The 15097-nt window shown below is 31.2% G+C and overlaps 5 protein-coding genes across 8 annotated transcripts in view; all 5 read right to left on the reverse strand.

Moving 5' to 3' along the window:
* Positions 1–1581, reverse strand: part of LOC100178202 — a 3662-nt gene extending 2081 nt beyond the window's left edge. The window contains exons 1-2 of one of the 2 annotated variants that reach the window (XM_026835283.1): positions 1557–1581; positions 288–374 (exon numbers count right to left, since the gene is read on the reverse strand). In XM_026835283.1, coding sequence (XP_026691084.1) covers positions 288–374; positions 1557–1563 — 94 coding nt within the window. In that variant the 5' untranslated portion in view covers positions 1564–1581. Of the gene's footprint in view, positions 1–287; positions 375–988; positions 1130–1556 lie in introns of those variants that run through there. The other variant, XM_009860714.3, reaches the window with a different exon arrangement.
* A 428-nt stretch (positions 1582–2009) lies between these two features.
* LOC100180576 lies at positions 2010–4042 on the reverse strand. Its single transcript, XM_002128775.4, has 4 exons — positions 3885–4042; positions 3620–3706; positions 3150–3284; positions 2010–2621 (listed from the first exon to the last, which is right to left on the reverse strand). The coding sequence occupies exons 1-4, from the start codon at positions 3973–3975 to the stop codon at positions 2485–2487; spliced, it is 450 nt and encodes a 149-aa protein (XP_002128811.1). The 5' UTR covers positions 3976–4042; the 3' UTR covers positions 2010–2484.
* Positions 4043–5508: 1466 nt separating this feature from the next.
* LOC104265827 lies at positions 5509–7748 on the reverse strand. Its single transcript, XM_009860715.3, has 4 exons — positions 6933–7748; positions 6583–6669; positions 5989–6123; positions 5509–5717 (listed from the first exon to the last, which is right to left on the reverse strand). Exons 1-4 carry the CDS (start codon positions 7042–7044, stop codon positions 5575–5577), a joined length of 477 nt encoding a protein of 158 aa, XP_009859017.2. The 5' UTR covers positions 7045–7748; the 3' UTR covers positions 5509–5574.
* Positions 7749–7867: 119 nt separating this feature from the next.
* On the reverse strand, positions 7868–12872 carry LOC100182928 (nuclear transcription factor Y subunit gamma). 3 transcript variants are annotated; one of them, XM_009860716.3, is made up of 11 exons: positions 12716–12872; positions 12178–12302; positions 11616–11745; positions 11168–11223; positions 10735–10836; positions 10301–10444; positions 9877–9990; positions 9590–9715; positions 9140–9220; positions 8582–8669; positions 7868–8171 (listed from the first exon to the last, which is right to left on the reverse strand). In XM_009860716.3, exons 1-10 carry the CDS (start codon positions 12801–12803, stop codon positions 8595–8597), a joined length of 1041 nt encoding a protein of 346 aa, XP_009859018.1. In that variant the 5' UTR covers positions 12804–12872; the 3' UTR covers positions 7868–8171; positions 8582–8594. The 3 variants fall into 3 exon arrangements, with proteins under 3 accessions (XP_009859018.1, XP_002128734.1, XP_026691083.1); XM_002128698.4 differs by having other exon boundaries at positions 7868–8196; XM_026835282.1 differs by lacking the exon at positions 9590–9715 and having other exon boundaries at positions 7868–8196; positions 12716–12871.
* Positions 12873–13032: 160 nt separating this feature from the next.
* LOC108949626 lies at positions 13033–15065 on the reverse strand. The gene is made up of 5 exons (XM_018812541.2): positions 14863–15065; positions 14698–14801; positions 14238–14383; positions 13907–14043; positions 13033–13787 (listed from the first exon to the last, which is right to left on the reverse strand). The coding sequence occupies exons 1-5, from the start codon at positions 14890–14892 to the stop codon at positions 13737–13739; spliced, it is 468 nt and encodes a 155-aa protein (XP_018668086.1). The 5' UTR covers positions 14893–15065; the 3' UTR covers positions 13033–13736.
* Between the last annotated feature and the right edge of the window lie 32 nt (positions 15066–15097).

Consider the following 15097-nt stretch of genomic DNA (forward strand, 5'->3'; position numbering starts at 1 on the left):
GTAGTCACTAATGGGTTGTCCATATTATCAGCCATACATAAAAAAAATAAAAAAATAATCACCCACAAAGTAACATACAAAGTAACTCATAAGCCGGCATGAGGTCTTCCAAATGAAACAACTGTGTTATAACGACTCATTTCCAAGCCGCTGGAAGCTAACTAAGTCACATTCATTCATTTGGTTTTTCTAGATTAAGTATTGCATTGATTAAAACTGCTTTAAAGTTTTCATTTAAACACCTTACCATTGGGTATTGTATTACAAACAAAAAAAGTTCTACTTACTTTCAAAAAATGATATTTTAACGTGGAAAAGTTTTAAAAATTCGGGTGGATTTGGTGAAATTTCAATCGATAATCTTGATCGTGGAGCTGGAAAGTAAAACATTTTTTTTAACTTAACTTTTCCCAAAAAAGTATATTTAACTTGTTTCCTGCGCCGCAAAAATATATATTTAAATTGTTTTTCCCAAATAAATATATATCTTACTTGTTTTCCACAAAAAATATATATATATTTAAACTGTTTTTCGCTATATATATAAAAATGTATTTATTTAAATAAATTTAAAAAATGTGTTTATTAAAGTAAAGGAAAATATTTAAACTGTTTTTACAGTATGATACAGTGTGCACTTTAATTGGTTTTAAACTCAGATTATTAGATTTATACTATATAGTAGAGTGGGGGAAGATGATACACCTTTTTATTCTATTTTCTCGTCCTATTTAATAGTAAACAGAGTCAAATATTTGTGAAACCATATGCCTACGACTTCCATAGATCGTTGTTAATTGTTTAAAACACGTTCAAAATATTGGAAAATTATGTTCCAAAAGTGTCCTATCTTTCGGCAGCCAACTATATATAGTAGGCCTATGCGTGTTAAGAAATTTTAAATATTAAAAAAACATGTGGAATTTTAAATATTAACTTTCATATAATAAGTTTCATATATCAAGAAAAAACATTTCAAGTGCCTTACCACAGTCCGTGTATTTTAAAGGGTAGATTTTATTTATTATTTTGCACTCGACCAACACAAAAAGACTGAGAAACAGCAGAAAAAATTTCATGGTTAATTAACTGTAGATCCTTTACTTTGGATTGCCTGGCTAATCTGCAAATAGCACACTTTAAATTTTTATTTATATATACTTTTTATATAAAAATTCTGAATCTATGTATACCAATATATAAAAAAAATCTGAATCTATGTATACCAACATTTTAAACATTAAACTGAATGTATATATACCAGCAATTAGGCTTTTTATTCTACCAGCATTTTAAATTTTCATGTGATTAATTTATATACACCAGTACTTTAAATTTTAAACTTCTAAAAGATATTACTGTTTATCTTACTGCGCTGCTATTTACAGGTGCTGTGGCATTTCCTTTTTGATGTTTATTTCGCTGCCTACCTATTTATACCTGTTTGTTGTATTTATATTCTGTTTGTTGTTTCTAAAACATAAATGGGACGTGATGTGTTTGTATAACTGGGCTGTAGTGTATTTTTATACCTACATAATATTTATATTACTAACAATTCATATTGTTATTGAGCAGACTTCTTTCCGTACAAAATAAAACAGGTATGGCTTGACATGAATTCAAATTACATAGCTTTTATTAATCCTTTACATATTAACAAACTCTTAACAAATTTAATTATTAAACAAACTTCCAATATTTGCAACACAACATGTTAATATTTTGTTACTTCTGCTACCAGTCTATAAGATTATCCTATCCTAATGAAGTCTTTATATTATTGTGTTAATAAAATTTCATATTATGTAAACTTATGAACCCCTAATACAAAATATGACAGTTATTTTAACAAAATACAGTGTTTGAGCAGTTTAAATAGCACTCTGTGCTCAGCTGATGTTGAAATATTGAATGTAATCCAGAAAATGTTATCTTTACTTGTATGTAATTTGTACAGAATTTTATAAAAGTAACATTTAAATATTATTATTAGGACTGTATCACAATTCAACCATTATGATAAGTTTATTATTGTAAACCTCTGAAATAGGGCAGAGGGTTTCACATAAAGAAACCACAGAATGTTTTTTAGAAGCAGTAGATTTTTTTAGAAGCACTAAATAGTACATGGGTCACTGTACAAGACAAAATAGTGTAATAAATGGGATAACACTGTTGTAATAAGGCGCAATTTAAACAAAGTAATACTAGGTTCCAGACTGCCACTATTGTGGAAATGTAAGTGTGTGGGTATGACATGACATTGCTTCGACCCAGTGGTCACTAATGGTTGTCAAAATTTTACACTGGAAAAAAATAAATAAAACTATTATACACAAAAGTAAGTAAATAGTAACTGGTAAGCGGGCACAGATTGAATATATATTGACTTATCAACGAAAAATAATAATTCGTTTCAATTTCACAGAGGTTGTTTTCGCAAATTTTGCACATACTTTACAAAAATTTTACACAAAGTTCTTATACAACAGAACCTTCCATTTTAACACAAAGTTCCATTTCCCGATTTTCATTTACAATGGTTGCGGTTGCATTGTAAAATGTCAATTTTCGTGGAAGAGCATCTAATAGCCTGACTCTGGAGTAAACAAATTTTTCTGAAAAAAAAGTTTTTTTAACTTAGTGGATAGATGATGCAACCAATTAAAATATTATTAAAAACAATTAAATAGTAGTGTGGGGGGAATTGGGACACTTTTAGAACATAATATCCAAACATTCTGATCGTATTTTAAACAAATACCAACGGTATATTGAAGTCGTGACGATACAATTTATTAATTCTTTATTTATTTCTGTTTACGACCAAATTGAACAAGAAAATAAAACGAAAATAAAAAGAGGTTCCATCTTTTCCCACTCTACTTTATATTAATTTAGTCGGTGCAGTTAAAAATAACAGACACTCTGGTCCTAACTTTCAGTGGTAAACATTGATTAATTAACAAAACCCACAAAGTAACATACATAGTAACTTGTAAGCTGACACAAGGTGTATGAAACAGAACACCCGTGTTATAGTGATGTCATTTTCTGACCACGAGAAGATAAAGCAAGTTACATTCATTTATTTATTAGATCAGTTATCAATTTTAATTATTTACAAAACTGTTGTAATAACCCACCTCCAACTTTCCCTTTGCAGCTAAAACCTTTTATAACACATGGGCTACCAATAAATTTATATATTCTGGTTGTTTTATCAGGACCAGTCCCACCCCATATATCAACATTATAAGTGAGCGAATTGAAACTGTAGGCTGCGAAGAAAAAAAAATTTAAATGTAAGTCATCTTTGCCAACTTATAAATCGTAAAATTGGTTAATTCTCCGTCCAAACTTAAACAAGCATTGGATGGAATTACTTTAAAGAATAACTAATATATTAGGGCGTAATGGTCACGCCTACTATGCAAAAAGTTATTTTTTGTTCCGTTTTATTAATAAGCGTGCTTCAACAACTGTTGTTTTACCATTACTACCAATCTTTTCGCTTTTGTAAACTCTCTCATTTTTCGTTATTATGACCGAAGATACAAAATAAATTTGATTCATCATTAAAATATAATAATTCAAAACTATTACTGATACTTACCTGCAAATCCGGATAATTGAACATGCAAAGGTTTCAAAAAATTTGGTGGATTTGGTTTAATCTTGATTGAAATCCTTGATCTTGGTGCTGAAGAGTATAAAATAAATTATTTACCTTGTTTTGTGCCATAAAAAAATTTATATGTAAGATTTAACTTGTTTTTGACTAAAAAAAATATTTGACTTGTTTTTAACAAATTATTTAACATGTAAAACAGATTATATAACCTTTTAATTTAGTTAAAAATTAAATTCCGGTTTCTTACCACAGTCAGTGTATGTAAATGGGTAGATTTTCCTTGTAGTTTTGCATTCAACCAACACAAGAATTGTCAGAAATAAAAGAATTAGCTGCATGGTTAGGTGTCTACTCTTCTAAACCAGAAGCGCCCAGATTGTGATTGGTGTAGTTTTAAAGTAACTATATTAATACATAATAACTTTATTTGTATCTTCGATTACAGTAGCAAAGATTTAGAATTATTTAAAAGGAAAAGACAGGATATAGCGACAAAACAACAGTTGTTAAAACACGCCTACAGTTAAAATCATATTTGAATTTAATTTGAAAAAAGTAAGCGTGATCGATACTCCTAATAAAGTAATAATTCACAAGTCACTACATTTTTTATCTAAACATGAATGACCTACTTTGTATATACATTAACAGTATACTTTCTAAAATAAGCCTTTAAGCAATAACCTACAGATTCATATACTGTACAGCTCTGAACTATTCACTGTCTTATATAATTAATCACCAGGTTAGTCAAAACACATGACAGGTTTTTGACTTTTAGTTCAAACATCATTCTTATTGTTTACTTCGCCCTTTACATGGTTGCCCAATTTTATGGCGGCTAACAGTCTTTTTTACACTCATCTAATATTTGTGCTTGATTTTATAGAAATAAATTTAAATATACGATTTTTTCCAGTTTCACAAGTCTAGCATTTTATTGATGCAACTGTTTTATTTTCCCTGGAGCAGGAAAGTAGGCTTATAAATCAACTACACAATGATGTTTCAAAGTGCATTAGTTTATTTTGTGACTTAACAATAATATTGTTTCTTTTTACAGGAAGGTTTACAACAACTTTTATGTTTTTGTTGTTTTAAACTGTTACTGCATTTAGTAGTAATAACATGAACGACTTGAATTGCAAAGAAAATAATAATTTTATTGATTTACACAGAAAAAACAAAACAAAAGTAAAACAAACTGCACATGTATATTTAAGCAAAAAATACTTCCAAACAAAAAATGCGAAAAATTTAAACGAAAAAAAATCTTTTTACCTCAGGTACATGTTATAAATGATAATCCAAAAACATGTTGTTTTTATTTGCGCCTAAACTTATGCACCTATACCATCAAGTATGATGATAGTTTTGTTGGTCTCCCACCCACACATAATATGGATGGTTAGAAAAACATTGAGTCACAAGATGTGTGATTATTATTTTACTGCATATTATTTGCATATTACTATTGCATGATGATAACAACCAAGCAAATACATTCTGAAAATGAAGTTGTTTGAGATATCATACATAGCATAACATAATTTGTATGTATCTCTTCAAGACGATAGAGAAGTTCATGTTATTTAAAGAATGAAGAGAAGGAAATCAACAGCAGAACAGCTGTTGTTAAAACATAGTATAGATAAAAAGATTTGGAAATAATGTTACTTATGCAAATAATGCTAAGATAATTATTTAAATAATTGTCCTCAGCTGTCACTAATGGGTTGTTCAAATTGTCAGCTATACAGAAACACAAAAAATAAAAATCTACAAAAAACAATCACCCACAAAGTTACACAGCTAGCACGAGTTGTATGAAACAGAAAACCTATGTTATAACGACTGTCGTTTCCGGGCCATGCAGGGATAAACCGAGTTACAATTAGCCTACATTTTTTTCAATGAAATTACTATGGTCCTTTAAATTAGGATTCCACAATCGAGGTTTCAAAACTGAAACATATTTCTTTTTCGCCATGCTCATTCTCCAGGGTCACAGAAGCATTGAAAAATGTAAAAGGCCATGACTTGTGGTGTAGAATTCTTGTTTCTGAACTTTCTAGCACATCTGAAAAACACAGCCAGTTTTTGTAACTTACATTTAAACGAGCTTTTGCATTTTAAATGTAGTTCGATTAGTTATAGTAGCCATTTTTTACTGCTGAAGCCATTTTTTACTGCTGAACATCAAATGTCAAAACACATACAGACCCAATTTTTTGTAACTTACATTTAAATGAGTTTTTGCATTTAAATGTAGTTTGAATAACTATAATAGCAACCATATTTGTAGCATACATTTAAAAATAGTTCAGTTAAATACAACAGTATTTTCTTACCGCCGATATGACCTTTGCATATCAATTTTGACAAGTTGCATAAGTACCCGGATGCTGCCAAAAATCGAGTGGTTTTTCCAGGTGCAACGCCCCCCCAAACATCAACATGATATATTAGTACATTGTAATCATGTGCTGTAATATATAAACAATAATATTATAATAACTTTTATTGATCTTTTCGGTTACGGTAGCAAAGATTGAAAAATATTAAAAACAAGAAGATTTAAACATATTTATAAAAACTTTAGTACCATGTTGTTTAAAAAAACTGTGTCTAAATTGTTACTTTATATATGAGCTCTTACGAAATTGCTAAGGGTGTAGCGACCAGACTTTTTTCTTTAAACTAAAAGTAAATATTTTTTTACTGTAGGCATGTTTTAATAACTGTTTTTGTCACTATATCCTGTATTTTCATTTTAAATATTTTTCAATCTTTGCTACCATAATCGATGTGACAATTAAAAGGTATTAATATTGTTATTATAGTGCTATGTTACTCGAAACATGGTGTCTAAAATAATAATTTTATATATCTGTGAAATTAATAACAAATCTAATTACATATAGTTATTAGTACCATTTACTTACATGCGAAGGCTTTCAAGGTATAATTAAAATGCTTGTTGAAAGATGGGGGGTTAGGTGAAATTTTTAGCATCAATCTGGATCTCAAAGCTAGAAAAATATTATAGATTGTGTGAAGCCACTACATACAGTTGTCTTGCAAAAATATTTAAATAATATACATTATGCAGAACTTAAAAAAGGAACAATTTATACATATAGTAATGTTTATTAATTATCCTTTCTAAAAACTGTTGGCAAATATGTTTCGAAATAGATTTGATTGTTAAGTTTTAAATATTAGATTTCCATTTTAAAGTTTTAAATAATAATAAAATTCATGTTACATAACTTAAAGTAAATTTTATTCTTACCACAGTCAGTGTATGTGAAGGGGTAGACCTTCTTTGTAGTTTTGCATTCAACCATCATAAAAATATTCAGTAACCACAAAACTGTCATCATATTTCTTATACCAGCATACATTATGTTATGAATTCTTTCTATTTAAAACCTATTTTGTGGTTTTCTCTTGAAAAGGTATTTAGAAAACATATGACCAAACTGTACCTCAAATTGTAGAAACTAAATCTAACTTAGGCTACTCTGTAAAGGTCTTTAACCAAGCTGCCTTATGTTACGCTGTTTAATGAAAAACTCACCATTTGCGAAGGCGTACATGTTACTTCCATATCAAGAATTGCTCAACTTTAATTAACAAACAGGAGTTTTGATTAGTATATACCACCCACCCAACAGTAAGAGTCTTGCACTCATTTGACTAAAATGATTCAGTGGGTTGTGTTTAGGCACTAGTGAAGAATCCTCCGGTACAGTACAGATTAGGCTGGTGGAAAGTGATAGAGGTTGGTAGTCAGGGATTGTTAGGTGGGGAAAGGGGTTGGTTGTTCTGTTCAGCGACCCGAGGGTTTTACAGAATACAATAAAAGACCTAACGAAAAGAAGCAGAATTTTTGCAAGTTCTAAAATAAGATCATGGTAATCGCTTCAATCTGGTCAGAATACAAACTGAAATATAACTCTTTTATTGTACAATTGAACTTCAATGTTCGTCTAGTTACGTTAAATAGCACCAGATCCTTACTGTATACCTTTACACAAAATTCATTCAACTCTATTAGCACCAAATCAGGGTCCGATTCGCAGAATTTATTACAGTAAGATCACAAAGCGAGTATTTTTTGCATTTTTAATAACTAAGAAATCATAACACACATGTGTTATAAACAAAATGTTTTGAAAACTTTCACTAATCTGAAGTTTTTGCAGCTAGTAACAACAACATAAATCTTTGTTAAATTTTGTATTTTAAAGCAATTTAAATACAGCGTCATACAAATTGATCACAATCTCAAAAACCAAAAAAGAAAACAGAATATTTAGATTTTTATCCAATTTTAACAAGAGTGTCATTTTCATAAAATGTAATTCCATATCCAGCAATAACATGAAAACAAATAAAACGAAAATTACTGACGCAATATTTTAAAATTGTCCACATGAATTTGAACATAAAACAATCTTTCCAAGTTTTTCGACCACAGTATCTCTTGTAGACTCCACTTTGTCCCCAGTCTCTGATGTTTACCCATCTAATTGAATGTACTCACTTAGAATCTATGCAAGATATATTTTAACATGATTTTTAACAGGTAAACCCAATCAGGATACTTTATAAGAGGTTCACAAGTCAAGTTACAGTTTACATTACATAAGTACATTAAAAAATATATTTTTGTTTTAGGTGGTAAGAATAAACTGTTTAAAGTTCTGGGTTCAACGCTGGTCGCTGCTACCATTGTGAAGGTATGTGTCTTCGGGCAAGACACTTAGGAGCAATTTCTCCAACCAAGTGGGCACTAAAGGGTTGTCTAAATTGGAAGCTAGTATGAGGTGTATGAAACAGAACACTTTTCCGGCCACAAGAGGATAAAGCAATTTACATTATTCACTTAAATTGGTTTATAAAAATATCTGCAACAAACAAAAAATATACACGTACTCTGATTCTGATGTCATACTTGTTCTTGTGATGTTTCACTGCCAGGTACTTTAATTAGTTGAATTTGACCATCAGGGCTGATTTGAATCTAGAATGATTGAAATTAAGTTATTTTCTCAAATGTATTGTACAACATACAGTCCATAAAAATCACATGCCAGTTTTTTTTAGGATGCAATTTTATACTCAAGTACATATATTAAAAACGAACTTTTAAATGACTGTGTTGAGCTGTTGGTACTGAAGTAATTTTTCTACTGCAGTTGTAAAAAATGCCAAATTAAAAAAATCTAAAAAAAAATCTAAACATTTTTTGCTTAAAGTCGGCTGTGAGTTGAAAAAGAGCTGAGAACACTAATCTAACACCTTTATAAACGGTAAAAAAAATACCAACTTTATAAAAATGTAAGAAAAATCTAATAACTTTATAAAAATGTCAAAAAAATTTAATAACTTTATAAAAATGTCAAAAAAATTTAATAACTTTATAAAAAGTAAAAACAATCAAATAACTTTATAAAATGTAAAAAAAAAAGACTTTAGTTAAAGGTTAAATACCGATTGAATATCACCAGGGTTTGTCCCACTATGAGCAATCAGCTGTTGGATGAGGTTGTGGTTCAAGGAGACGGTGTTTTGCTGGACAGAAAAATATTATTTTTAAAAATATGTAAAAGTACTGAAACTTTAGAAATAAAAATTTGTGAGTAATACGTTTTGTTTTATTTTAAACCTTAAAAAAAGGATTGAAATTTGGAGAAAATATGTTTGGTTTAGGTAAACATTTTTAATTAAAATGTATAGTATGGTGGAGTAGGATGGAACATGTTTTCATTTTCTTTTCTCAACCCATTTGGTAGTAAACAAAGAATATTTACAAAGTTATATAACCATAGTCCTGCGACTGTTATCGTTGTTAACTGTTTAAAACCCAATCAGGAAATATTGGATTTAGATGCTAAAGGTAACCCATCTTATCCCATAATATTATATTTTACAAACACTAACCTCTTGCTGTTGTTGTTGTTGTTGTTGTTGTTGTTGTTGGTTAACTACAACAGAAGATTGCTGTTGCTGTTGTTGTTGTTGGTTGTTATTTCCACCAACAATTACAGCGTTACCAACAGATTGCGTCTTTGTAAATATAATTAGTGGTAATATATACATATACAAAAATAATATAGTAGGGTGGGGTAAGATGATACACGCTTTTATTCTATTTTCTCGTCCCATTTAGTTCTAAACAAGAATATTTACAAGATTATATAACCGTATATATTTAATTTTGCCTTCACCTGTTGTTGTTGTTGGGGTTGTTGTTGTTGTTGTTGTTGTTGTTGCTGTTGTCCTATTTGCAGAACTTGTTGATTTGTGTCAGATCCAACAATCTGACCACCAAGTTGAACAATCTATATTTTAATTATTAGTTATTATATTAGTTATGTTTCTTTCCTATTTATTTTTATGTAAAACGTTAAAAGCTTGCGTGGAGTACTGCAAATAGTATTCCAGCAGAAAAATCTCTACGTGGGACTTCCCAAACTAGGGGTCATGCGGTGTCAACAAGTGCATACCCATTTTACACAAGTACTTCTTCATATAACATACCATTAGCAATAAAGGGTTGTGGAAAATTTTAGGAGATACAAATAGGTCTTGAACAAAAAAGTTTGGCAAGTGAAGCTCTGGTATAACTGATTGAAAATCTTGATATTCTACCTGGTTTGAAGGCTGTGTAATGACAATCTGGCCAGTTTGTGCAGAAGATTGGTTGATTACTGGGGTAGAATTCTGTTGGGCAACTTGCTGTTGAGGTACAGTGTAAAAATATTGAACATTTTCCCCACTGCCCCGAGTTTCGTCCTGTGGAAAGTGTTAATGTTGGTTTAGAACAAGTACGTAACATATTTAGTTTTATATCGTGTTAGATCAAAGCCAGATTCACAAATTACATCAAAATTGGGCTAGGTCTATACTATTTCTCAGGTCATACCAAATATTGGTAACATTTTAGTGACCACTGGGTTGGAACAATTTCTGATATGTGTCCTGTCTAAAGATACACATTCGCCCACAACGGTAGCAGCGGTGGGCCTTGAACCCAAAACCTATGGGTTGTATTAAAGAGAAATATCTATGTGAAGTAAACTTACTGTTGCTCTGCGTGTTGTTTGTTTTAAATCTTCTCTAGGCACGATGTCAATCAAGAAATCAAACTGGTCAAACTTTGTTATTGCAGTTGCTATGTCATTTCTCTGGAGATAATTCAGTTTTACAAAATTATTATAATACATATGACATCACATGTATGAAAAATTTTAGGCTCCAAAAAAACAAGAGAAAATTTGAAATGTTTAAAAAACTACTAGGAATGCATATTGTACAGGCAATGCCTCTAGTCTGTAAGCAGTCTATACATAGTTTCGGTGGCCAAGTGGATTTGACAGTTAAATCAATATATAAGAAAAAGTCAGGTCTGATGGAGTAAAATTAAAAACTAAATGAAATTTAAATGTTCTGTGCTCGGTTTATATTCATTTATTTAACTTTCAGTGGCTAAGTGGATTTAACTCTGTTATTACGAACCTGCAAAGTTCTTCTTTTGTTTTCTTCTGTGTGGATCCATGCTCGAAGACTAAGCTCTGTGAGACAATAAATTATTTCATACAGTACATATTTACCATTGTTATTTCAGGCCTTTGGTTGGGTAGTTTGGTGTTAAAGAAGCAGAACAAGGAAAAATTAAACAAACAACTCTTAACAAAAGAAGACATAGTGGCCAAACCTGGAGCGGCAGGGTAAGCCCTGGAAATCTTAACTGCATTAATCAGTAAACAATACATGTAACAAGTTAAAGTAAGTGCGTCCAACTATCCTTCCTCTCTTGCATTCTAAAATGTTTGGTGCCTATGCTACTGAGGGTATACTATAACATGCCTTGGGTACTAGAATTTAGACCACGATTGGCCCACTACCCCAACTTAACGAAATGCCAGGAGGTATAGTAGGCTAATAAGTAATATGTTTTCATCACCTGTAATAAACATCTGAGCTGCTTTAGCAAACAGCAGAGGAGCTTCAGCGGAAATCATCTTCACATCTTCATCCATTTTCATAATCTTCTTTATTCTCGCTAAAGGAAGGTCTTGGACTTTGAAATCATTCTGAAAAAAAGAACATAATTGTTTATTTTATTTTTTTTTAATAAAAAATAATAATTCACTTGTTTCTTTACCTTATAGAAATAAATTTAAATAAAAGACTGATAATGTCTTTTAGGCGAAAGTCCAATCAATGTTTAATAAATCCAAATGATACTCTATGAGAACCAGATCAGGGTCAGATTTCCGGAATTCATTGTAATTAAATAATTTATAGTAGGGTGGGGAAAGATGGAACACCTTTTCATTCTATTTTCTCGTCACACTTGGTAGTAAACAAAGAACATTCAAAGAATTATAAAACCGTATCCTCACGACTTCCATAAGCCATTGTTAATTGTTTAAAACACGATCAGACTATTTGAATATTATGTGCTGAAGGTGTCCCATCTTCCCCCACAGTACTATATTATAAGTTGTTACAAATTAAAGTACCATATCCAAGCCTCGAACTTCTTCAAGCTGTTTCTGCCAAAATCCTTGAAGTAATTGTTGAGCTTCCGTTGGTGTTTGTTCTGCTGGTGTTGACATTGATTGTGACATAACAACTTGAGACATGCCTGCAAAATAGTCGCAATATTTATGAAGACTTCAAGAATTCAACATTATAAATAATTGAATAAATAATTCTAAATCTTCGCTACCGTAATCGAAGAGACAAACACAGTTATTATAATGAATGTACCTTACTTTATCCTTAGGTGGCCGGAAAACGACAGCAGTTATAACACAAGTGTTCATACACTTTGTGCCAGCTTTCGAGTTACCAAGTATGTTACTTTGTGGGTGATTAATGGTATGTTGTAACAGGTTTACACATGTTACAACATATTGCTCTAACATGAGATATGACAGGGTTCTGATAATAAAACTGCGAGTCATTATCACACAGCAATTGTAAATAAACCATTAAAGTTAAAATGAATCTCATATACAAAACTGTGGTAATCAATAAGACTGTAACATATCATACCTTCTGTTGTTGATCCTTGGGTTGATGCTGTAAGTAAATTCCCATTGACCACTAAACTTGGCAAATTCGTGAGGTTTATGGACGACATATTTAAACTGGTAACTGACTAGTCCCTAAACCTTTAAAATAAATGCACCCCTTATTTTTCTATAACCGAGCACGGTAGGGTAGTATATCCTAAAAACGACGATGGCTACAGAATGCAATGCCATGCGAAACGCCAAGCATTGTAAAGAAACACACATACAACACGCAGCCTTTCCCCAAAGTAAATAGATATACAACCATAGCATGTATACAACTGATATCTATGTTTCTTGCTGCTGATTGCCAATTGCAATAACTACTTAATACAGACATCTAAATTCCCTTTCTCTAACACTCTCTCGCATGCGAATCAACGCGGGTCGCTACTACGCTTGGGCAGTTCGGCCTCGCAGAATTTATATTTTCCCTTGTTCCCTTTTTTGAGTAGATGGTTTTAGTTGTTTATTGCAGAAAAGCAACTCGGTTTATAATCAGAATGATGACACCATACATATGGAAATTAAAAACTATCAATGTACAAATATGAACTTCGCAATACTGAATATATATACAAAAGTACGTTTAAAGATGAACTAATTTTAACAAATGAAAAAACAAATGAAAATTTTAGACAAACAAATTACTTGGATTTCACTTCTTACAGAGCATAATATGTTCAAATCTTTTAAACATGCTGATTAGAAATTCTGTAGCCAATGGCTATAAAAGAAGTAGGTAGTATAGTAAGGTACACACTAACAAACACAATTGGTATCGTAACACCACTAAAATGTATGTGTGTCAACAAGATTTTGAGCCATATTAGTATGTTTATTACACCCTTCATGGTTCTGTATCCCTTGAACTTCAGGCAATTGGTATCGTAACACCACTAAAATGTATGTGTGTCAACAAGATTTTAAGCCATATTAGTATGTTTATTACACCCTTCATGGTTCTGTATCCCTTGAACTTCAGGCAAAGGTAAAGCTGGTTAATTTCCAGAAACATAAGCTGGACTTACAGCTGGTTGATCATTGATTGCCTTGGTAAAATAATGTATGTTGTTTTAAATTGGGCATTGAAGAATATAAAAATATATCTTGGCATTGACTTCGGAATAGGAATTAAAAGTCTTGATAAAAAACTTCTCTTGCTACTTACTTCATTGTAGGCAGGCGGCTGAGCAATCTTTTTTTTCTTGCTTGGTTTACAGCACCAGAAACATAAAATTGATAAAAACAATATTGCAAGTGGAATTCCAACAGATAATCCGATAGTTCTTGACAAAGGAGTCTTTCCTAAACAAAAAACAAATTACCAAGTCAAAGTACGATAGATTAAGTTATAAAACATGAATGTATTTAGGTAACTCACTTTATCTCTACGTGGCCGGAAAACGACAGTCGTTATAACATGGGTGTTCTGTTTCATACACCTCATGTTAGCTTACGAGTTATCACATATGTAACGTGTGGGTTTGTTTGGGTTGTACCTGGTGCTGGAGTTGTAATTGCAGGTGATAAGGAGCTTAGTATAAATGTTGCATCATAACAATTGGGAAGGGAAGATACAACTGTTCTTATTGTAGTTACTGATGTTAATTCATGATTCTCAGGTGTACATGGGGGTGCAGCATTGCTTGAAGAATTAAAAATATGACTTTATTTATAGCTTTCATTATAATTATTTAAATTGGCTTTTAACATAGTTTTGAAAATAACTCTATTCATATGCCTAGAGATTGCCAAGCTAATATTTGTAATATTTAAGTCTTTTTAAAGTAAATTTACCCAGCACGTCCGCTACTGCATTTCTGTTCATTTTCTTTAAATTACAGTTTATTTCCTGTTGTTGACAATAAAATTCTTACATATAAAAAAAACAACAAACACAGCTGTATATTAAATCAGTTCCACAATGATGATGTGCATATATAAAATGGGTGTACTTACTTCAGAAATAAGTATTTGTTGACACATGGATGAAAGAATGGGTTTGGTTCACTACAAGGGCATTCACAGCTAAACCTGTTCCAAGTAGTCATACATTTAGGCACCTGGTAACAAAAGCTTCAATTTAAAAATACCAAACATATTTTATTAACATTGCATGTTTACCACTTTTGAACAGATACAAGTTTGCTGCATGCCCCAACTACAACCTATTCTTGGCTGCTTCGCGATAATAAATGCATTTGTGCCGGGAAGTGGCAGAAGTTTGAAGTCATAACAAGTAGGGTTGCTGCTGGTTCTTCCGGAGTAAGCACTCTGCTCTTCTGATATCTGTGGTGCATTATTCACTTACAAAAAGCTGTATGTTTAAAAATACCAAGAGAAATGCACTAAACCTACC

The sequence above is a fragment of the Ciona intestinalis genome, chromosome 7, assembly GCF_000224145.3.
Source record: "Ciona intestinalis chromosome 7, KH, whole genome shotgun sequence".
In the NCBI taxonomy this organism is placed as follows: Eukaryota; Metazoa; Chordata; class Ascidiacea; order Phlebobranchia; family Cionidae; genus Ciona; species Ciona intestinalis.